Source organism: Notolabrus celidotus, chromosome 10 (assembly GCF_009762535.1).
Source record: "Notolabrus celidotus isolate fNotCel1 chromosome 10, fNotCel1.pri, whole genome shotgun sequence".
NCBI classification, from domain to species: Eukaryota; Metazoa; Chordata; class Actinopteri; order Labriformes; family Labridae; genus Notolabrus; species Notolabrus celidotus.
In genome coordinates this window covers 5,746,243-5,771,500 of record NC_048281.1, presented here as the reverse complement: position 1 = coordinate 5,771,500, position 25,258 = coordinate 5,746,243, and the positions used below count along the sequence as shown (strand labels likewise).

Sequence of the window (25,258 nt, the reverse complement as noted above, 5' to 3'; positions counted from 1 at the left end):
TGGATCAAATCGCACAAGCCAGCCTTAACTCCCCATACACATCAATGAGCCTTGGTTGCCAATGACACTGTCGCAAATTCATGCCCCACAAGTACTGCCGTTCTGGAGATGCTAAGATTGAGTCGTTGGGTCCTTGTCAAAGCCTCTCACATCGTTACACTTGTCCTTTTTTCCTGCTACGAACTCATCCACTTCAAGGTCAGCTGCTACATCAAATATCCCACCTACTAAGAGGTGCCATTGAAATAAGATCATTACTGTTATCCACTTCACCTGTCAGGGGTCATGATGTTATAGCTGTTGAGTGTATTATGCTGGTAGCACAAAAAGTTGCATAGTGAATTCAATTTTTTCATGTAATGCCTCAAAGTGGCCGTGGCAGGGATGTATTGTTTACATAAATGGCTGTGTGTATGAGGGTCTTTCTTCTTCCATATTTTCACATTCAGACTAACCAGTTTCCATAAAGCAGAATACTGAGTCAATACACCAACATGCTTTTTATAGTGTGCATCATCAATTCCTGATTTGCATCAATTTGTGTGTGTATTCTATTTAAAAGGCAGTATTCATTCTGTGGTCATACATAGGTTATTCTACTGATGGTGATGGAACTAGCTCATAGTGTTTTCATGACATCAAACCTCAAATTTAGCCCTACTCTGAGGCATTACCATTTCAAAATGAGTGGTTTGCTCCTCCATAATACATGGTTTTACTCAGCACCTCACACAAAAAATCTAAATTGTCTGTATATCATATATTAGAGGCAGTTAGTGAAGTAAATGAGAGCAGACTCATAAAAGGTAACATTCATAGAGTCCCTTTGACACCTAATTTCCTGCGCGCCATAGCTCACTATTTTCAGTAATTTGTGAGTATTTAATCAAACCTGTTTGAAAGAGAGGAAAAACCTTATAACCGTGCCGTGGAATGAAGCCGGGTGCTGGCAGCCTTGACATCCTGGCTCTACTGTATAATAAAGAATCAATATATCAGTCCATAAAGGGGGAATGAGGAGCCCCAGGACAACATAGTAAAGCAGCACTTCAGGAACGGCATACAAAAAACACAGCAAAAAGGCCAATTCATCATTATTTGGTAAACAGCGGTATAATTAGTCAATAGAGACACTTTTGTGACCATTATGCAAATGTTTTAATCTAATTTTTCTGGGGCCAGAATCAAATGAATAATACATACGGTACATTGCTTTTAGAGAGGCTAAAACCAATATTTGCAGAGAAGAATGATCTCATTATGGGTATAATATAGAGCATTGTATTTGATGCAGGCTTTTTTTTTAACAAAGGACTAGAAACACAACAGTGATAATGTCATCGAAATTGATGTCACTGATGCAATGAGATTCTGGTGCCTTAGTTCGCCAGATGTCAGCTGTTTATCATGTTGACATGTCATCATAATAAATTTATGAAGACATACTTGGCATTGCAAATCCTTAATCAACCTATCAAATTTACCTCATGATTCGACAGGAAGCGTGTGCACTGCATTCAGTCTGTGCAAATATGAACTAAACCACATACGGGTTATTTTGCCTTCCTTAGGATTGACTTACTGTTCATTTGTTTATTATTCAAAGACTGTTGTGCTTTTACATAGAATAAATATGTGATTTTGTTCTTTTTTCTTGGGTTTGGGGTGTTAAATATAATAGAAATGTCCTATTTTGTCATGCTATAACATACAAAGTTATCCTCTAAAAGTCCTGATGTGACTGACATGAACCAAATACTTGAGGCTGTTTTGAAGAATTAAGTCTTCTCCATAAAACCTGATATATGTCTGTGAAGGTTCTCAGTCATCCAGGTCATGGTAAGCCAAAGCTTGATCCGTAAGGCAACTGGACTGAGTCAGGCAAGGACTCAGCTGTACATCTGCACCTCAAGGACAAGGGACACTCCTTTGAGGACAGCAAGGTTCAGATCTTGGACAGAGAAGAGCGTTGGTATGAAAGAGGGGTCAAGGAAGCCATCTATGTTAAGCCTGAACACCCTTTTCTTAACTGAGGTGGTGGACTAAGACACCTCTGTCAAAACAAGTAAGACCATACTCACAGCAGAGACCATGTGACTCTAACGACTCACAGCTGACCCATCACCCTAAAGACTGTCAGGAACTAGGCTAACGACTGCCAGGAGGTACTGAACGACTGTCAGGTGATAGGAGAACAACTGCCAGGAACTAGACTAACGGCCCTACTTAGGACCCTTTGTGACTCCTGGACACACCCACCACTGTTAATGGCTTATATTTTCTAGCTCTTCACCAGTCTGGTCAGAACTGAAGAAGCCTTTCGGAGGAGAGGTGAAACGTCTTCAAGAATTTCAAACAGTCCAGTTGCCTTACGGATCAAGCTTTGGAAAACCTGATATACAGTTTGGACTCTGAACATGGTGTTCTTTTTTTAAATCAACCGGATGCTATTTGCTGTTCCTGTATCTGGCTTCCTGTGAGGGTTGAACTGTCCTGTTCAGCTTACCATGACCTGAACACAGGCTCCATCGAACATAGGCCTGGAGTGTAGGAGAGGTAAGCTTAGAGACATTTCTGGGAGTTGGCGTGGTTCAGCTTTAGGGGGTGTGACACAGAAGGAACACAGTACACACATATGTAATGGAATTAAAGGGTTAATGTTGGAAACATTTAGCAAAGAACAAAACCAGGAAGCCATATATCATATGTAGCTCACCAGCACACACTTGACTGGATTATATCTGAGGAGTTTCATCACAAATATTTGTTAGGGTTACAAAGTAGTGTTTCACTCTGTGTTTCTATTTCTCTGCCATGTCCAGAAAGCAAAATTAGAGGAAATTTCATGAATACAAATTATACCTTCTCAAGATCCCCTTTTGATGAATCTACTTCATAGCCTGTGTATTAGCCTCAGCAGAACTTAAGCCACAAGAACCAAGGACACTTTCGTCACAGAAAACTCATAAGATTTGTCATTGTCCTGATACGCTTACAACAACCTGAATTTAGTTTTAAAGTAAGTGACTTCACTATGAAAGTTAACTTATTAGATCCCCCTTAGCTCCCTAACTTACTTTTATTGTGTAGGAATAGTTTTCAACCTTTGGCCATTGTCGAGAGGACTTTTAAAACTTGGTTTAAAAGTGAAAGGTTTTCCAACATCAATTACAAGACATTGATTCCACATCTATGTGTAAGCCACATTTCACTGCAATGTTATAAGATCATCACACATAATATAGATTTTCATATTCATGAGTGCAACCTCATCACTGTAAGCTGCCGGGTTCGGAAGAGTAACTTTTACCATGACATATTAACTCTCAGAAAGATTTTCCTGCCTTGCAGTCAGAGTTCTACAGTCAAAGTTCCTGATAACTACATACGGTGCAATTATTGATGTCTATGGGGATATCTGGTGGGGAAGGAAGCGGCAACCTCCGGTCTCAAAATATGAAGCCCATGCAGAAGTGTTAGAAACGGCACTTCATCGAGAATCCGCTTGAGGCTGGCTGCAGAAACACCGGAAATAGACACCAATTCAAAGAAGAAGATCTTTACAGCAGAAATAAACATGTTTACAGCCTGGTTCAAAAACGGCTTGACTCTACGTAGCTAATCTCTCTAATGGCACTCACTGTACGGGGGGTGAATTTTTTTCAAACACAACGGTTCAGAAGATATTAAGATTACAAGTTTTTGCCCAAATAAGGACATGACTGACTTGACTGACAGGCGGGAACAAATAGCTTGGAGGCTCAAACTCTGCCTCTTTGTGTCACACTTTGACAGGTTGAGTTCAGCATTTCCAATATGGCTGCCGCCACCGATTGGCTTCATAACAGCGCTCAGGAACAGATGGGTGACGTCACGGATACTATGTCCATTATTTATACAGACTATGTGGGGAACAGACACTAGGTCAAGTTTTGCCTGGAGAAATAATATGTATTTTTGCATTCATATATTATCTTTCACTTTTTTTTTTTTTTTTTTATCATTTTTCATAGTTTTGCTTCTCTCTAGCTGTAGCTCTATCTCTAGTATTTGTCTTGTTTGTTTTGTTCATTTATGTCCTGTTTGTTTGGGGCCATTCCACACACATGGAACCATACCAGTATACTGATTTTCACTCTACAGAGGTGAGTCTGGAAGAGGGCATGGCCCTCTCATACAGCTTTTTGGCCAGGATCGGTTCGGAGCCGGCGCTCAATTGAGAACCGTTTTTTTCGTGTTTCGACTGCCAGTGAACCGGTTCCAGAACATCAAGACAGGATCAGATCCAGTCCCCCTTTTACTGTCAGGACTCTGTCTTTTCTCATCTTAATCCAACATGAGCATTTCACCTCTCAGTATTTAGCTAGTTACAGCAGCAAGGAAAAACGTTGAGCAGAACGAGACTCATGTTGGACACCCATCTGCCTCGACCGACGAAAAATAAAATGCACTGACATTCTGACTTTGCATACACAAGCTGAAAAATGACTTAACAATCCTCTTTTCAAAGCTAAAAACCATGAGTAATTGGAATATAAATCAAACATTTAGTTTTGAGAAACTTTGATCTTGAAGCTGTATTTTTGCCAGTTGAGAAATGTTTGAAATTAGCTCAAGGTTGAACAGTCAGACCTGATTCCAATCATTTCAACCAAATTTCAACATTAAAACCTCATTCAACTTAAATCTTCCATGAACTCTAAACGAGTACCGAAACCAAACCAAATCATCGCCATAGACTCAAAATGGAAAAAAAAATGGATACAAACCTGATGAACTGACAAGCTGTCACTACACTGTATTTTTTATCATAAGTGGGTTACAGTGACAGGACTATGTTTACCTTTCCCAAACAGACTTAAATCATCTCTTATGAATAACGATGACATCTGGGGCTCTCTCGCTTCAGTCGTTTCGTGCATCTTCCATAGACAAAATATTTCCACATTGTGATCGTGACAGGAGAAAGAAGAGCGTGGTCTAGATTTGTTAGGGGATGAGACCCTTAACAAGCCATCATTCAAATAGAATGGTGAAGCTCTAATGTCCCTTAGCCTTGGAGTCCTCTATTAAATTGCAGTAGTTTAAGTGAAAAGCCTTGACCTTTGCCTTTATATCTCACACTGTGTAATGAGTTTCAGGGCCTAAATTGGTTGCTGGCCTATAGTGTAAATCAATTGATCATAAAGGAGTAAATAAGCCTGTTTTTAGCTTGGAGGCTTCTTTAATGAGGAGCATAGTTAGAGTGGGAGGACATGTATTTTTCTCTAAATATCCTTTGGCACTAACCCAGCTCCCTTGAAATAATCATTGGACTATGACCATGTTTATAGAGTGGCTATAAGAGAAGGCATTAGCTCATTCCTTTCACTATCTATTAGACTACCCATTATTTATGATTTATAAATAAATAAAGACCAGTGTCACTGATTCATGCTCATTGAGAGTCAAGCCCTAGCTACTGCATAACAGAGAGATGAACAGCACTCATCATGCTGATGTTACAGGCTTTTATTCTCATTGGCTGCAGTGGTAAGTATGTGTCTCTGTTTGTTCTGTTTTAAAGCTCATATCACAGCGAGGCTTTGTTCTCTGCTGCAGCAGCGAAGCGATAATGCAGACTTTAGTGCTTTACTGTCACACTGGGTCTATGACAGTAACCATGTCAATTTAAAACATGCTTTTTGTCTCTGCTGCTTCTTCAGGTGACAATCTGGGATGCTGTCCTTTACAATGCTCATGCTCGGAGGGGAATACAAAAAAAGGGGAGAATGTGTCAGTGCAGCTTAACAGTTGAGATGGGGGCTGTGGGAGCAACAACAACTTGCTCCCCGCCCCAGTGCATCACTTATGACACAGATGAGACATGTTGCGGGTGCAAGACTGTCACCAGGCAACAAAATTCATTCTCACGCTAATGGTTCTGCCTCGGACAAATGCTCAAACATATGAAAATGTGTTGCAGGGATAGGGGCAAAGCAGCAACCACAGGGATAAATAGGAGCAAATATGTTCAGGGCAAAGATGACTTTTCTTTTAACTGTGACATTTTGACAGAAGAGACAGTCTTAGTCATTGTGGCTTCAAAGTATGCACTGCTCTCATTGAAGCCAATGTCTCCAAGCACACCAACACGCACGTACACACAATATTTGCTGTGTATTTATCTCGCCTACTGAAACTTCTGATGAAACAGATGGCCGAGCCTTAGGAAGTGTGCATAAGTTCTGTTCCAAATGTAAAGGAGGCTGTGGGAGAGAGAGAGAGAAAAATAAGTCGGCTTTCAAAGCCTCACGCTTCTGCTCCATGAAAGCTAAAAACCCCCAAAAAAGCTGATCATAAGGCCTCCGAACAAAATACAAACATGGCGGGTTAAATACGTTAATAGAAAGGGAGCGTCTTTGATCCCAAATCAAACCAGTCGTCAAATGCAGGGCCGAGGAACTAAATATGATATCCAATTAACTTCCCTGCACTAACACGCATAGTGCGACTAAATGTTGTAAAGATAGTGAGATGACAACAAAACCTGTGAGCTGTCTAATAACTTGGGCAGATCATCTTTAAAGAAGACAGCGGTATGAAAGTCTAATCATGCAAATTTAATTGTCTCACAGACATGTCTGGCACTTCATGGGAATAATCCTCAGAATATAGAGACAGAATGAACGTAAATACAAATAAACAAGCAGGATTTGAAGTAATGCCATGTTTTAGCTTCCTTTTTTTTTGGATGAGTCAACAGAAGGGTAATATGCCAGCTGGGAAGCAGAGATGGAAAGGTAGGAAAAGACGTGTTACATAATGCAAAAGGGTCTGTCCTTCAGCTCAATAACAAGGGGCTACGCCACATTACCCCCTAAACCTCCATCCTACTGGCGCCAATTCTCAAGGGAAGCAGACACATTTGTGATACATTTATTTCAATATGAGACTTGCCAGATAAAATACCCTGCATGGTGTTGATAGGCAGCACAAAATACAATGACTATAGTTGCTGCAGCTTCATCACAGGCAGACGGATCAAATATTTTCTGCACTTCTAAGCAATGTTTTCAGAAGGGCTTTGTCAGCTACTTCCAAATGTTTAAATGGCAATGTTAGTTTAACATCTAGGAAATGTGCTTCAAATTTAGAATTACATTTATTGGTTGTGTGTGGGGAAAGGGAGTCGAGCTGTAATTGCAGAACCAAAGACAAAACACAGAAAAACAAAAATTAAAGCTGTTACCAAGCCCCCATCCAGAAAAGACAGCGATTTTGGCAGTTCTGCAAAAGTCAGAATCAACAATGTGAAAAATTCCTGCTTCTAAAAATACTGGAAATGACAGCACAATTACAGTTAGAAGAAGAAGAAAAGCCAATGGTTGTTTGAGAACGAAACAATCCGTAACAAATGTATTATGTTTCAAGAAGACTTACATGTTGGCTATCTTTTTAGTCAATCAATCTTTATTTGTATAGTGCCAAATGACAACAAATTTTATCTCAAGATGCTTTTACAAACAGAGCAGGTCTAGACCGTACTCTATGTTACATTATTAACAAAGACCCGACATCAAGACAGGAGAAGATCCAGTCCCATTACAGACAGGACTCTAATCTGAGTTCCACCAGATCTGTGTCCGGTCTGTCTCTGATCCACTGTGGTCTGGCTCCGACCGCCGGACAGCTGGAGTCATGGGAACAAGGTTTTTCCCGCTGTAAATACTTAATCAATGATTACCCAACGATTATGTTTGAATTTTGTTTTGGTTCCTGACTTCCTGTCTCACTCATTCTTCTCTGTTTAGATTTATGTGTTGTGCTCCGGCATCCGGCAAAAATAGAAGTCTTACAATAAGAGACAGGTCTAGGCCATACCCTATATTAAATTATTAACAAAGACCCAACAGCGAGACAGGATAAGATCCAGTTCCATATTACCATATTACTGACAGGACTCAGTCTTATCTCACCATAATCCACCATGAGCAGAGCACTTAGCAGCATTTAGCTAGTTACAGTGGCAAGGACAAACTTCCTTTAAACAGGCAGAAACCTTGAGCAGCACCAGACTCATGTTAGACAGCCATATGCCTCGACCGAGTTTGGGTTGGAAAGAAGGGTAGAGGAGATGAAGGGTCCTGCTTTGGAGTTCAAAAACTTCTGAAATATCTTGATGATATATTTAGTTCATTGGCTAGATGCTAGCATTGTTCGTCTGAGCACATAGCATTCAAAGTATGTGCACACAAGACACTGAAACACTTGAAGATTGAATTCTAGCACTCTTTAGTCATAAGCACTCGAGATGCAAAGAACAAGCATGAAGGAAAGTATTTCACTTCGGAACATTTGAGCAGAAAAACAGAAAATGTAGACAAAAATGTTAAAGCAGACTACTTCACGGGTTCTACGAACTGTGCTCATTGCATTCCTTCCCTGTATAGACACCTTACAAAACATCATCTGGATTCAGTTATTATTCATGAAGCAGTACCTAAACTACACTTAGCGGCATAACCACACAATAAACATGCTGCACCCCGTGTTGGATCCTCATGCTGCTTGTTTTCAAGCTCTCTGTCGGATACTGATGAGCTCAGTGCAGAGATTCTGTGACTTAAACCGAGGACATGCAGAGACATGCCCTCCCCTGTAGTCGAAAGGGAAACAAGTAGAAGAACCCCGGAGAGAGCTATCTTTGCACAGTTCTCCTCCCCCTCAGTGCCTTGCGGGGACTGAGATCAACACCAGAGTTGATTGGGTCAAGCCAAGCTGCAGCCATGAAACCCAACTCCTGTGACCATGTTTTTGAAGTCAGCAGCTGACCCCTTTTATTGTCCCTTCCTCTGGGATTGACAATTCAATCAAAGGATTCACTGGTCCCCACATCCACCAGATTCACAAAGCTCCTCATGGCAGCACAACTGAGACGAGCTAAAAGTCCATGAAATCCTTTCCTGGAGGATTTAAGTTCTAAGACAGTGTTTGCAAGTGGGTAGCATCAATACAGAGAGAGAGAGAGAGCAGCATCCCCATGGCTGTTAGCGCCACTGGTCTCTATAAAATCACACTTAAAGAGATATTTACAGAAACTTAATTATGGCTTTGCACAGCAGGTCTGTATGCCCTCAGACAGGCCTGACATTTAGATGTCCTTGTAAGTAAGATGCACAAAGTAAGAGTGTATCTCTAATGAGGGGAATTCACAACCTTTTCACTTTAACTCTCACAAAACAAGATGCTTTTACTCCATATCACAGCAAAAGGTTTGACCCTTTCATTTATAGCAAGCATTCGCCGGACCACAGCTGGAGATTTGCCATTTCGCTGGGTTTTCTTTTAGGCAGGCTGTTTTCTATGCTCCCTGAATAACTGGCGTCAGCTGTCCAGTCCCTCGAGGCCCAAGGCTGAGCAGATAAACCAGTGCCTCCTTCTAGTCTCTTGGTATTTCAATCCAAGGCCACCTTCCCTTTCTTCCTCCCCGCAGGGCCCTGAAGATTCAGTGATTACATCTCCCTGACCGGAGCCATATCAGGGAGAAGAGAGGCCATCAGTGGCACCAACATTTTTTTTTATACCCAGACAACAGGAGCAACATGTATCACCTTGACTTTTTCACAAGACATTAAATCCTTCTGTTCAACACTCCAAATATTCAGAGAAATCTCAGTTCTGATGTGCTTTCAAATTAATCCTCTTCAACTTCACTCAAAGCATATCCTCCTAAATGAAAGATCCTTTCTTCAAAGGTTATTACAGCTTTTTGTTCATGTAAGAAGACAAGATTCATTCCAAATGTGTCTTCTGTTTGCAGGGAAAAGCTGATAATTCCCCTTTTCCATCAATACATATTCCATGATAATAAGCAGAGCTGAATTCCTCCAATGAATATGCAACGTCTTCTTCTGGAGCCATTGTAAATAAAATGGAGCCAACATTAATCAAAGTGATAATTAATTGCCTTCCGGAAAATGTATGTGACTTTGCCCCCAGCAGCGACCACATATAGGTTATATTAAACCCATTACATTCTGAACATGTTTCACATAGGGAGAGTGAGAGATCACAGGTGACACATCGACCAATCAGAGACAAGATCTGAAATCTGCTGGGAAATGCCAAAGGTGCCCTGGTGCACCCAATATCTCATACATCAAAGCTAAATATGACATTAACAGAGTGTGAAGAAAGATAACTTTGTACCTTATATACCTATGTTGAAGTTTATTCTTAGTTTTCAAGTATAAAAACTCATCTGCAACAGATTTATTGAAAAGAAAATCTGATTTTAACCACAGCTTTAAACCTGGAGGCAGATAGAAGATGTAATGCAGTGATTTTGTAATGCATTCTCATGAAGTTGGAAGAAATGTGAGAGACAGATTTTAATAAAACGGTCAGAATTGAAGCAGAAGAGAGGCATATATTTCTACTTTTAGTCCCGCCACTGGTCAAGCTCCAGAAAGCGTCTTACTTTTCCTGTAAAGCCACTAAACTTCAATTCTGCCTTTCATTATCCCATCTCCTTTTACTGAATGTCAACTTCTTTAAAAGCACAAACCTTCAGTATGTCAACAGGCTTTCTGTCATAATCAGATACTTTAAATAAAACCAAACCTTCCTTTCTAAAGAAATATTATTATTATTATTCATTTTTTATTTGTTTATTTATTTATGTATTTTTTTGTTATATTTTTGGGGATTTTTGCATTTAATGGATAGGACAGATGGAGAGACAGGAAACATGGAGAGTGGAGAGTAGAGTAGGACATGCAGTAAGCCCACAAGGCTGGAATCGGACCTGCGACCTCTGCAACGAGGGCTATAGCCTCTGTATATGGGGCATTATATATTATTATAAAATAATAATTTAATTACAGTTAATCTATGAATTTATAATTATTGTTTGTTATTATCAGTATTATTTATTATTCATTATTATTATTATTAATAGTAGTATTACTATTATTATCATTATTATTAGTTTTACCATTATTAAATATTGATATTAATGTTATCTTTAAGGGATTATGGTAATTGATTTGAGCTATTTATTTATTTATTTTCATTTCACTTGAGTTTCTTATTTTTTTATGTTTTCTCTAACCATTAACCTTCACACACACACACACACCTACACACACACACACACACACACACACACACACACACACACACACACACACACACACACACACACACACACACACACACACACACACAACGGATGTTTGGAAATTTGAAATCTGTGCCTGTCACCATTGTATTTGTCTCCTATAAAAAAACTCCAAGAGACAATAAACAGAGGTCATCATGGTGATAAAACTTTAACACATATGTGAAATTGGTGAAGTGTCCCTTTAAAGTGAGCATTTGCTGCTCTATATGCGCCTGGACAGTCTTTGACGGAGGTAAAAATCTAGTACACAAGAGGTGATGCATATGGAATCACTAAAGGTAGAGAAAGAAAAAGGAGCCACTGCATAAGAGAGGTAGACAATATTAAAGATGGACAGATAAATGGAGCCATAAGCAAAATCAACACACCTCATCAGCAGGCATCCAGGGGAAGAGATGCAATACGAAGAGGGTGAAATATCTGTGTTTGCATTTGCACATTTGCAAAGAGACTATCCATGCTTCTGTTTCTCACTACTCACACAGTTTTGTTGCCAAATTTCATTTTAGACGGAGTACTGGAAGCCCCCTTCATAACCCGGCTCTAAATTCCTAGATCTGAGAGCCACAAGTAGCCACAAACATGTCATCAGTTACCGTCTGTAATCACAGGGTTTTAACAGCAGTAGTGAGGCTTTCATCTTTTCTGTAACAACCACTGCCTACCACTACTTGATGTATGACCTCTTGAACACGAGGGCATTAATAATTATTGCGCACTGTGGTCAATTTATGCACAGATGCCTCTGCCAAAACTATAAAGTCATAATTATACTCAATAACTCACAGTGATGGGGAACCTGCTCTTAATGTGAATAATTCGGTTTTGTTGCCTTTTTTAGGCTGTGACAGACTGTTCAACATTGACAGTCTCAGCATGATTTACTGAGGCTAATACTGCTCAAAATAACGTAGAATTATTACTCTGTGGATCCATTAAAGAAAATCTATGTCCACGAAGTGTGTAAATAATAACACCCAAGAGCATGCATGCATGCAACGAACCGCTCTGATGTGAAGGACAAATGAAGGTTTACATGACTGCAGTCAGATCAGCTGAGCAGATTCTTCACAGCATAATACAGCATCACAACTTCTTCACTGAATAATACAGCACTCCAATAACACCTCATGTTCAACCAGACTGTCAGCCTTCTGATTTATTCTGACACAATAAGCTGTTTTTACACCCTCCTGCTCTTTGATATCAGTACAAGTCACAATAAGAGTGTCTCGGGATAAATAATTGGGGCCTGCGTACACACACAAAAAAACGCCCTGAAATGTGTATAAAATTTTTCTTTAGCATATATTTGTTAAATCAAACCAAACAATGTCTTTATAGCCCTGTGTGCACACATTCTGCAACCTGATGGAATTGATGGCAGATGGTGGGCTGAATTAAATCTAGAAAGTAGAAACATAATTTCACTTCTTGTCACTCATTACATTTAGATCGTAAACATTTCAATACATCATAAACATTTCAGACAGCAGAGTCATTTGCAGTACTGCTGTATTCCATATCTTTTCCATAAGGCCATTTCACTTGTACATGGAAGAGGAAAAATAAAAGCAGACTCAAATTCAAATTCTGAGTTTTACTTCATCAGCACTGTTTTACCTTTTTCAGTCCAGGCTATGAAATACTAATGGTCACTGTCACAGTGCACCATCTCTATATTCGAATATTGTGCTGATGCATGTAAGTGGCAGATGGCAGAATTCCCTTACCCTAATGTGAAGTGTGAATCAAACAAGTCCTTTTTACCCTAAAGAAGTGAACAGCACATTTGAATGCCCATCTGTTCTTCAAGAAAACATCAAAACATATTGAAAAGTTGCAGAAAAGAGCTTTGATATATTTCAATAATATCTTCTAATGCTTCACTTTTTAAACTGTTATGTTTGTAAAATACCACAATGGACGAGGCAGTACTGTCAAGCACAAGGAGTGCATTCCCAATCACTTCCATTCACACTTTACCTGCCCCTGTTGTTTCTCACTAATCATGTGCCGGGTTTAGAAATCTGTGTGAGTGGTGAGGCACACTAAGGTATGTTCCCAAGTGTATCACATGGCTGAACTTGTATAGACACACACACACCAAATCACACTTACACCAAGGTGGTGCTTTCAATCAACCTACAGTCTATATATGGACTAGGGTAGGAAGTCTTGTAATGCTGGATCACCAATAACTGCACAGAGAGGGATGCTTGTTTCCTGTAAGACTGATTTCAGGTTCAGTGCAGAGAAATTGCTTTTTGCTAAGGAGGAAAACATCTAAATGCCAATGTAAACTTTTCAAACCATACTTGATACATTTTCTTCTCGCTAGCCTGGAAGCACTCTGTAAACCATAACAGTGTCATACCTGTCAGATAAATACTCTCTGTAAATATACAATGCAAAAATTCTCCAAGCAGAATTCCATATTTCTATTTTTTGTATTATTTAACTACTATTTTTATAATGTAAAAACTACCTCTGCAACTCACCACTGCACTTTATCATATTATTTTAGCCTGCACATATTAGTCATGCCTATTTGTTGTTCTTTTGTATTTATAGCTGATGTTATTATTATTTTTTATTATATTTTTATTTTGTATGTCTTATTCTTATGCCTTGTACAAAGAGAGCACAGTTTACCTAAGTCAAATTCCTTGTGTGTTCAAGCATACCTGGCCAATAAAGCTGATTCTGATTCTGATTTGTGCAAAAATTGCATCTCAAGGTGTAATTCACAAAGCAAACTGCACTTCTGATATTCAAGTGCAAAAATGCCCACAAAGTTCTGCAGCTCTGTGCAGTTTGCTCTTGTTTCACTTTTTAAGGTGACTGAGATGAGCTGTAAGCATCTCCTCGCCTGCTGCGCAAAGCTAGGTCCTCCTGATGAGGCTAAATTGTATCCAAATACATGACGACCTGAATGGAAGAGGGGAAATCTGTTTCATGACATGATGCAACACAATTTTCACAGTTCATGCCTAGTGTTCCCTCCTGGAGTGAGCTAGCTAATAGCAGCTTGTTCCCTTCAAACACCACGCTAGTCTGTTGTCATCAAACAAGGTGGAGCTCGACTACATTGAACGGTGAAGCTAGTCATGCTAAAAGGTGGCAGTGCCAACTTGCTAGTACAACCGATAGCTTGAATCAAGTGACGGCATAGGGTTTTCACAATTTACCAGATAATCTAATGTTTGTCCCATCATATGTCACAAGAGGATCTGCATGTTGATTGGCTATTGGCATGCATGATTGACTGGAGTTCAGATTTTTTCATTCCCAAAAATAAGCAAATGAAGCTAGAGGAGCTTTGAACGCATCGCGAATGGAGCGCCAAATCGGTTCATTCGTTAGCCGCCACATGTAGATTAAATTAGATTAGATTAGAAGAAAGGTTAAAGGTTACTGCTCATCTCCAATCTGCGCAGACGAAATGTTCAAACCAAGTCAGAAACCTTGGTGTAATCTTAGACTCAGACTTTAATTTCAGCAGCCACATTAAGACAATTACAAAGTCTGCCTACGATCACCTTAAGAATATATCAAGGATTAAAGGACTTATGTCTCAGCAGGATGCAGTAAAACTCGTCCATGCATTTATCTTTAGCAGACTAGACTACTGTAACAGGGTCTTTACAGGACTCCCTAAAAAGTCCATCAGACGCCTGCAGCTCATACAGAATGCTGCTGCTCGAGTCCTAACAAGGACCAAATAGGTAGACCACATCACTCCAGTTCTTAGATCCCTACACTGGCTTCCTGTCTGTCAGAGAATAGACTTTAAAATCCTGCTGATGGTTTATAAAGCACCGAATGGTTTAAGCCCAAAATACATTGCTGATCTGCTACTACTGTATGAACCACCTCGACCTCTGAGGTCAACAGGTACTGGTCTGCTTTCAGTCCCAAGAGTCAGAACGAAACATGGTGAAGCAGCGTTTAGTCATTATGCTCCACATATCTGGAACACACTCCCTGAAAGCTGCAGGTCTGCTCCAACTCTCACCTCTTTAAATCAAAGACTAAGACTTTTTTATTTGCCACTGCCTTCCTATCTTAGCTCATTTTAACTCACTTTAATTTAAAATTTTAATGTATTTTTTAAATATATTTCTAATTTTCCTTTTCTTTTCTGTTTTATTATATTTGTCATTTTAATTATGTTCTTTTATGCCTGTCTGAATGTGTCCGATGCTTTTAATGTTTTAATGTAAAGCATATTGAGTTGCCCTCGTGTATGAAATATGCTATACAAGTAAAGCTGCCTTGCCTTGCCTTGCCTTGCCTTGCCTTGCCTTGCCTTGCCTTGCCTTGCCTTGCCTTGCCTTGCCTTGCCTTGCCTTGCCTTGCCTTGCCTTGCCTTGCCAATACAGTCACAAAACACGACAAATAAATGAATAACACAGTCACACCATTTGAGGCATAATTAACAGCCATGAGTCAGATCCAAGCGGCAACCTCCGGTCTAAATATATGAGTCCAATGCAGAAGTGCTAAAAACTGCAGTTCATCGAGGATCCACTTGAGGCTGGATCAGGAAGTACCGGAAACCACATACACACCAATTCAAAAGAAGACGATCTTTACAGCAGAAATAAACATGTTTACAGCCTGGTACAAAAACGAGTGTAGTCTGGATAGCTCATTTTAAATTTGGCACACACTGTACGGGGGGTGAATCTTTTTCTAACACAGTAATTTTGAAGATATCGAGATTACGAGTCTTCCAATGAGAGGCACAGCTGACTTGATTGACAGGCGGGAACACTGTAGCTGTTGGCTAGGAGGCTCAAACTTCGCCTCTTTACGTCACAATCGCTCGACAGCAACAATATGGCTGCAGACGACGGTTGGCCTCCAAACAGCGCTTCAGAAACAGATGGGTGATGTCACGGATACTACGTCCATATTTCATACAGTTTATGGTCAGATCAAAAACTACAAATGCTCATTAAAAAAATCTGACTGCTGCAGGAACAAAGGACCTTCTAAGACGTTCAGTGGAGCGCTGCTGCATCACCAGTCGCTCACTGAAGGAGCTTCTCAGTACATTATAAACACTGTGCAGAGGATCGCCTTCAAAGATCAGAGCAGTTTTTTATTTCGTCCTTGTTCTCTTCTCCAAGGTAACATCAAGAGAGTCAGGGGTAGTGCCAATAACAGAACCAGCCTTTCTGATCAGCTTATTGATTTTTTTTTTTGTCACCAAGGCAAATGCTGCCCCCCCCAGCAAAGCACAGCATATAAGAGAAAGAAGAACATTTCTGTTGTTTGCGCCGCTGGACAAGGACTTGCATCTACTTGCGTCCTCACATTGACTTCACATGTAATTCATTCACACAAATGATTTTATTTGTGATTAGTGTGAAAGTGAAATTATAAATATTCCAGTGCAGACAGTAACTTGAACTAGATGTGGCTGTTAGCGCAAGTGTTTGTAAATGAGGTGTTTTTGCAATGGGACTCATTTGAATAAAAAGCTGCATATTTTCCTCCAAATTAAAAAACAGGAAAATATGAGAGATAAGATAATATCTTACATACATGTATGCATACAACACTGGTGCACAGTAATGCTTTTTCTCAGCAGTGCAGCTTGAGGAGTGTTCAATCCTTTGCCATGTTTTTTCAAAGCAGCTAAAAACACCTTCTAACACCTGTGAGCCTGAAGGACAGATCATCTGATACTGAAATGAATCATCACTTTGAGCATGTCAAGACCACAATTCAATGTGACACTTCTGTATTAATGAGTAATGGATGGAATGAGTGACTTACAAGTTTCGTCTGATTCGTCTGAGTCATCAGGACAGTCGGGCTCACCGTCACAGAGCCAGGCCTCGGGGATGCAGGTGTCTTGGTCGTGACAGTGAAACTCTCCTACATCACACAAGATGGCTTCTGGGTGGCATGAGGAGAGGGTGGAGAGAGAATCAGAAAAGATGCAGCATGAGGTGATGACAGTGAACAGGAAGGTCAAACATGTACTGATGTCAATGTTAACATGAATGTGAGCAAAGAGGAAGTGGACTCAGACTTTTGTAAGGGTTAAATGTTGTAATGGATCGAGTTAGGAAGAGGATCTCATGTTAGTAAAGTTAAGATAGCTATAACATCAACAATGGTATGAAGTGAGACAGGACAGCTTATTACAAGTGTATACTTCCAAACTGTGCATCTCTAAAGGTTGACGATTAATAAAGTACAGTGTGTCTTTTGTCAGCGGCATATTTTTTCACACGACAGTTCTTTGTCACATCAGGATGCCACATATTTCTCCTCCACAAGATTAAATGCTTCTAAAAGAGGCAGACACCGACGCTGCCCAGGCATTGTGATTTTGACAGCTACTCCTCCTCTAACAAAGACATGATGTCCTTCATGCCTCGGCAAACTATTACAAAGCAGTTTGGCAAGTTTGTTCTTATCTTTTTCCCTTCTTTTTGTGCGTTCATTTGATGGAGGAACTGGGGGAGTTCAGTGAAAGCCCAGTCAACTAAAAAGTCATCACAGCCTTTCAATATAGTGTAGCACGCATCTGTCAAAGTGTTGACATGTTTCTTGCCGGTAGCTGTCAGAGACTCAGCTCCATCATTCTGTGGAATGACACAAGCTTTTGCTAAAGATTTGACACCACAATGTGACCTGCCGCTACTTCTCCTCCACGCAGGGGGAAAAAAAAGAAGAAGGTAATTTGTTTCTAAGCTTAACCCACAGACAATCAGACAGGCTCTGACTCCCCCTCCCACTCTTTTACTCCATCACCATCTTTTCCCAGTGTGTTCCTAACCCATTAGCGGTGGGAGTGGAGCAAGTGGGAGATCAGGTCTGCAGCATTTGAGCGGTGAGAGTGATAATTCAACGCACCGCTGCTCCCTGCCCCGGCACCCTCCAGCAAATTCACTACCCAGGGACAAATCTGAAAAGGTCAAACATCTCATCCATTCTGCCGCTTCTATTCCCACTGATGCAATATATCTGAAATCTCACCATTTAAAATCAAGGTCTCTTTTGAAATATTCAAAGCCCTTTTTTTCAGGTGTTAAAGGGGGACATTCTGAAAATTGCACACCAAAGCCATCAAAACTTTAAAGAAAAAAAAATTAAAATGCATGTCTTGTTGACCAAGGAAAGTATCTCAAGGTAACTCCCTGAATTCAGAGTGGGTGCATTAAAATGATTTTGCTGCTCAAACGTTGAGCTGCACTTAGAAAAAATTAATTATAGCTTGCAAAATATTTCTGTCAAAACCCGATTAACTACAGTGGTGTATTAGTCGCTGAGGGAAAGAGTCAATGCTCTTAAAAACACTTCTTTTTTTTTAAAAGTCAAGAAAGGAAAATGCCTCTCTCAAGATTAAAGTTGAACTTTTGTCTATTCAATCTTTAAAGTGATGTGACCAGTTATTTTGCACTGCATCTTTGTTCAAGTCACTGAATATTAAGAGTTTAATATCAATCCAATATTTGGATTTTCCTTGAACACAGCCGCACAGCGCACACTTCCAAGTATATGAAATAAATTAAATGATCAAGTGTGTCTACTTACAGCTACAGTGAAGAGTTTTTGGCTGAGTATGAAACAGACTGAAATATAAAACGTCCAAAAAAAGACCATCAGCAACAAGATTGATTTTGTTCTAAAGATTATTTTTTAACATTTTTAACTGCTGCAGCAGTAGTAGTAGTAGTATTTTTAGGTTTCACTGAGCTGCCGTAGACATCCTCCTGGACGTGCTGGACTCCAGTGGCAACAGCTACCACTACTACTACTACTCATCTCATCACCATCATCTCTCCCTCTCTCTCCTGATCTCCTCTATCCCTCTTTTCAACCCCAACTCGGTCGAGGCAGATATCTGTCTAATATGAGTCTGGTTCTGCTCGAGGTTTCTGCCTGTTAAAAGGAAGTTTTTCCTTGCCGCTGTAACTAGCTAAATACTGTGAGGTGCAATGCTCATGTTGGATTAAGATGATGTTAATAATTTAACATAGAGTACGGTCTAGACCTGCTACGTTTGTAAAAGCGTTTAGGTTGTTTGTTGTGATTTCACACTATACAAATAAAGACTGATTGATTGATTTGATTGAAATATTAAGTGAGGGATGTGTCTGACTGCTATAAGAAATGAGAGTAAGATTTTTTGACAGAAAACATTACCTACAAATGTACAGGATAAAATCAGCATAGAGATAAAAGGTCCTGCTTTGTCAACAGGGCACGCCAAAACCAGCACAGAGCAAGGTGCACACTACAAGGTAATAGGGGTGGTTTTGGACCTGATTACACCCTTCTGACAAAAGCCACCATAGCTTGATTTTTTGATCTTCCTGGAAGATGGTTGAGATCCTAAATATCAAACAACATCAGTGTTTGTGATCATATGTCCTGTTGTGTGCTGAACCCTTGGGACAGTGGGGCACAAACTCTTTGTGGATGTCATAGTTGGGAAAATGGAGGGAGCACCAGTGTGTAGAGAATAAATAAATAACTGTAAAATAATTGATCATAATAAATAGGGTAAAAGAATAAAGGGTACAAACAAAACTTACTTGTAGCGACCAAGAACTAAATCCAAAAGTAAACACTGGTAACTCAAAGAGAGATGAACAATGATCCAACACAGATGAATACACAGAGTAATTAACACAGGTGTGGAACACAGGACAAAGGTGAAACTAATTAGATTAATCAAAAAAGGGCAGGAAACACACAAAGGCAGGAAGTAACACTGAACTACACACACAGGGAAAAAGAACTACAAAATAAGATAGGAAACACAAGACAAGACCAAGAAACACAAGACAACAAGAGACATGGATCATTAAACACACAAGGGAGACAAAGGATACGAAAACGATAGCCTATTTGGAGGCTAGCTGACTGAAGAAGGGAGTGCAACAATCGCAGCCATGATAACAACAGTGAACACAAAACAGAAAGTTAGATGGACGTCAGGAATGGAGGACCAATTTTGTGATTTGTGGCAACAACACAAGTGTTTCAACAACATGTCCTGTAGAAAAGCCAATAATTGAACTGACAAGGAGAAGAACTTCCCAGATATTGCTGCTGTGATGGACGTACCATACCTAAAGCAGCTAGCAAAAAATAGCTTGACAACTATCCTGTCATCCACCATGTACAGTGGGGCAAAAAAGTATTTAGTCAGCCACTGATTTTGCAAGTTCTCCCACTTAGAAAGATGAGAGAGGTGTGTAATTTTCATCAGAGGTACACTTCAACTATGAGAGACAAAATGAGAAAAAAAAAACCAGGAAATCACATTGTAGGATTTTTAAAGAATTTATTTGTAAATTATGGTGGAAAATAAGTATTTGGTCAATAACAAAAGTTCAACTCAATACTTAGTAACATAACCTTTGTTGGCAATGACAGAGGTCAAAGGTTTCCTGTAAGTCTTCTCCAGGTTTACACACACTGTAGCTGGTATTTTGACCCATTCCTCCATGCAGATCTCCTCTCGAGCAGTGATGTTTTGGGGCTGTCGCTGGGCAACACAGACTTTCAACTCCCTCCACAAATTTTCAATGGGGTTGAGGTCTGCAGACTGGCTAGGCCACTCCAGGACCTTGAAATGCTTTTTACGGAGCCACTCCTTCGTTGCCCGAGTGGTGTGTTTGGGATCATTGTCATGCTTGAAGACCCAGCCACGTTCCATCTTCAATGCTCTCACTGATGGAAGGAGGTTTTGGCTTAAAATCTCACGATACATGGCCCCGTTCATTCTTCCCTTAACACGGATCAGTCGCCCTGTCCCCTTTGCAGAAAAACAGCCCCAAAGCATGAGGTTTCCACCCCCATGCTTCACAGTAGGAATGGTGTTCTTGGGATGCAACTCAGCATTCTTCTTCCTCCAAACACGACGAGTTGAGTTTTTACCCAAAAGTTCTATTTTGGTCTCATCTGACCACATGATATTCTCCCAATCCTCTTCTGGATCATCCATATGCTCTCTGGCAAACTTCAGACGGGCCTGGACATGTACTGGCTTAAGCAGGGGGACACGCCTGGCGCTGCAGGATTTGAGTCCCTCTCGGCGTAGTGTGTTACTGATGGTAGCCTTTGTTACTTTGGTTCCAGCTCTCTGCAGGGTCATTCATCAGGTCCTTCCGTGTAGTTCTGGGATTTTTGCTCACCGTTCTCATGATCATTTTGACCCCACGGGATGAGATCTTGCGTGGGGCCCAAGATCGAGGGAGATTATCAATGGTCTTGTATGTCTTCCATTTTCTTACAATTGCTCCCACAGTTGATTTATTCACACCAACCTGCTTGCCTATTGTAGATTCACTCTTCCCAGCCTGGTGTAGATCCACAATTTTCTTCCTGGTGTACTTGGACAGCTCTTTGGTCTTGGCCATGGTTGAGTTTGGAGTCTGACTGTTTGAGGCTGTGGACAGGTGTCTTTTATACAGATAACCAGTTCAAACAGGTGCCATTAATACAGGTAACGAGTGGAGGACAGAAGAGCTTCTTAAAGAAGAAGTTACAGGTCTGTGAGAGCCAGAAATCTTGCTTGTTTGTGGGTGACCAAATACTTATTTTCCACCATAATTTACAAATAAATTCTTTAAAAATCTTACAATGTGATTTCCTGGGTTTTTTTTCTCATTTTGTCTCTCATAGTTGAAGTGTACCTCTGATGAAAATTACAGACCTCTCTCAACTTTCTAAGTGGGAGATCTTGCAAAACCAGTGGCTGACTAAATACTTTTTTGCCCCACTGTATGTCTGCGCTAAATCAGATATGGCTGTGAGAGACTTTGCAAGATTTCTCATTATGCAAGTGGTACCTGAACTGTTAAATCAGTCATTATCTATTGTCATATGTGGGGTCTTTCACCTCTATGAGATGTGTTAAGATGAGAAGACAGGCTAGAACAAAGAGTTCCTCACAGGAGCTTAAACATTTGAATAGCTCTGAAGACATAATGGCAAAAAATACCTGCTTTCAAACTGCTCTTCAAAGTGCTTTTGTTTTAAAGCAGCATAAACTGTAATTTTTTTGCCCCTTCTAGCTGTTTTCCATCTATTTAAATGTATTGATGTAACTGCATGTCTTGGCATTCCTTTTTTTTTTTGTCAAATATTTTTATTGAAATTTTCCGTTTATGAGGTGGGTACAGAAAAAAGAAAAGGACATTTTAGATGCACAACAATAAACAACTTCCCAACTTAAACAACTCATTCAATCACACTCATTCACACCACAAGAGACTAAATGGACAAGACCATACGATCAATACAATCAATTGTCAAAAAGTATTAACAAGTGGAGAAATAATAGAGCAGAGTGGAAAAGAAAAAGGAAGAGGAGAGAAAAAAAAAACAGAAAAAACAACTCAGAAGTTCATTGGTTTTCAGCTTCAATATGTAAGGTATCTAAATGAAGTAAAAAAGGTTGCCACATTTTATGGAAGGTCTGTAGGGAACCTTTCAGGAAGAATCTGATTTTCTCAAGTCTCACGCATTGTAACATTTCTTGAATCCATCTATTATGTGTGGGTGGGGATGAATGAGTCCATTTAAGGAGAATGAGCCTCCACGAGCAGAGTGGTGAATGCAATAGCATGACGTGAGGATTTGGACCAGCCGAATGAAGAGCGATAAGAGGGTCAGGGTTCACAGTACAACAAAGGACTTTCCCTAACGTATCAAAGATGGCACGCCAAAATTCAATACAATTGGGGCATGACCAAAACGTGCATATGATCGGCCAAAGAGTGTTTAGTCTTGGCATTTCTTTTTGTATCTTTAAATCTTTTTTTATGTATCACACCTTGAAATGTAGCTCTAGTGAAAGTTTAGACCGGAAGACCTTCAAAGGAATCACAGCGATTGTTTAACTCTCCTCTCCCTCGTTCAATAGCTCACACTTCCAGCTGCATGCTCCAGAGCTGTCATTGGTTAATCAGCGGCGACTGTCATCCAATAGCTCAGTGGCACGCCCTTATCATCAGCCTATCAACTTTCTGCTGTCTCTTTAAATGTGTCTCTCTCTCCAGCTAGTTCCTTCTTGCATTGATGGTGCGCACCCCTCCACCTCCCCATCTCCACCTGGTCTCTGCAAAGTCTTCAATTCCTAGAACATATCAACCACCACCACCAGTGTCTGGACTCTAGGGAGATTTCTTCTGCTGCCAAATTCACACATCCTACGCTCACAAAATTATCCCCATAGAGTCCTTACACCAAAGATTTCTGTCAAGTTTCATTATTCATGAAGTTGTAATAAATAACATTTAATCTTCAAACTGTGTCTCTCCTGATTGAAATGTATCGTCAGCTTTTTGCTCAGAATTTTTCACGAGACTCCAGCACTGACCTGAATTCAAATAAGTTCACATAAATTAGCTGAACAACATACAAAACTATCAAACAACCCATTACCATTGGACCATATTGCTCCTTGCTGTCATATTTGTTTTTTCTTGTGTTTTGCCGCAGGGCTCTTACACACATGGAGCTCATCAGAGTGTAGCAGAGATGAAAGGTTGAAGATGGATGCACTTGTTTCATTGCTGCGCATAAAAAGCTCTGCACGTAAAAGACCTGTGTAACATCTCATGTTAAACAAATGACCAAAACTGGTCAATGAGAAGACAGGATCAGCTGAAAAACGCTTTGGTAGCGATCTTGGAGATCAAACATGGGTGCAACAAAAGAGAGAATTAATGCAAGACAGAAACTCTGGTGGAAAAACCGTGTATTTTGCCAAGAAACAGCATCTCTTCACTTAGTGTACAGTGAAGGTGAGGTCATGCATCATTCAGCACCTACATCCTCAGGCCTGAAAGGGGGTTATGGTGGGGTCAGACCCAGGGTGAAGGAGTCAAACCCTGCAGGAAGCCCATCTGGATGTTACGCTCTCTGTCTTAAACTGACCCCCTTCTGTCTCTGAGGCTTTGTTTTCGAGGAGGCTGCTGAGCCAGGTAACATTGCTCACTCATCTCGCTGTGCATGGGCCCATTTGTGCAAAGCTCCCCACCAGCCAAGCCCTGTGGGGTCTCCACCGGCCCTGAGTTTGATTAACTAACCATTTCGCAGACTGCAAATGAGAAAAGAATTAGCTGTTCTTTTATTTAATTTCCTTTTTGAATCCAAAATGCTGAGGTGGTCAACTTCACATTAACAGTCTATTTTTATGTCTTTTAACCGTCATCAAGCAACACATTACTGTGCTCATGAGAAAACAAGATGTCATGCATAATGATTGCCTCTGCAATAAATGTTATTACTGCACTAGCTTTTAATAATATGATGGACTGTGTATGACTTGATAGGTTAATGGTAAAATACAATACAAGTCACATGATGTGTGACAGCAATTAGTGTACAAGAACTAATTGTACATTTCATCTTATGTAAGAAACAGGCCGCACATTTGTTGCACGTGGCGGCTGAGCTGCATTCATTATGAGTTCACTACATTATTTATATGTCCTTTAAAAAAATAGCAAGGCATCAATAAACATACAGGACTCAGGGTTGGCAGGGCTGCATCCATTTTACTGAAGCACATAAAGAGGAGTTTCCTATGCCTTTAAAGCTGAATAGACTGCCATTGAAGAGAAGAGGGTTGGTGACAGAAGTGACAGAAGTGCCAGTCCTTCAGCAAGCAGAGGAAGCCATGAAAGGAACTGCCCCTGGACCTTGGAGCAAGCCAGTTACCTATTGATGTTCTACTTCCTTTCATGCCTCTTCATTTTAAAAGCAAAGGGCACTAATATGAGGCAACCAAATGACCCCTAATGTCAATTCATCTTTCCTCTCTGCTTTCACAAACAGCCTCTCCTTGACACGGGCTGCACTGCTAAAGCATCATGGGGGGGACAATAGAGAGACAAAAATGCACAACTGAAGGTTGTAAATGCTTTCTTTGCTTTGTGTGCCTCTGCCGAGATACATAAAGGTGATGTAATAAACTCCTTTATTTATGTTGCCAATAATTATATACAAATATCAAAGGAGTGGTAATGGTAGGAAAAGCAAAGAGGAAAAAATGTCAGTAGATGCCTTCGGTGAACAAATAAAGCGGCTCCATTACCAGAACAG

At 40.2% G+C, this 25,258-nt stretch overlaps 1 protein-coding gene across 1 annotated transcript in view; it reads right to left on the bottom strand.

The window, feature by feature from the left end:
- lrp1bb (low density lipoprotein receptor-related protein 1Bb) overlaps positions 1-25,258 on the bottom strand; it is a 426,184-nt gene that overhangs the window by 265,827 nt on the left and 135,099 nt on the right. The window contains exon 4 of the mRNA XM_034694098.1: positions 16,958-17,080. Coding sequence (XP_034549989.1) covers positions 16,958-17,080 — 123 coding nt within the window. The remainder of the gene's footprint in view (positions 1-16,957; positions 17,081-25,258) is intronic.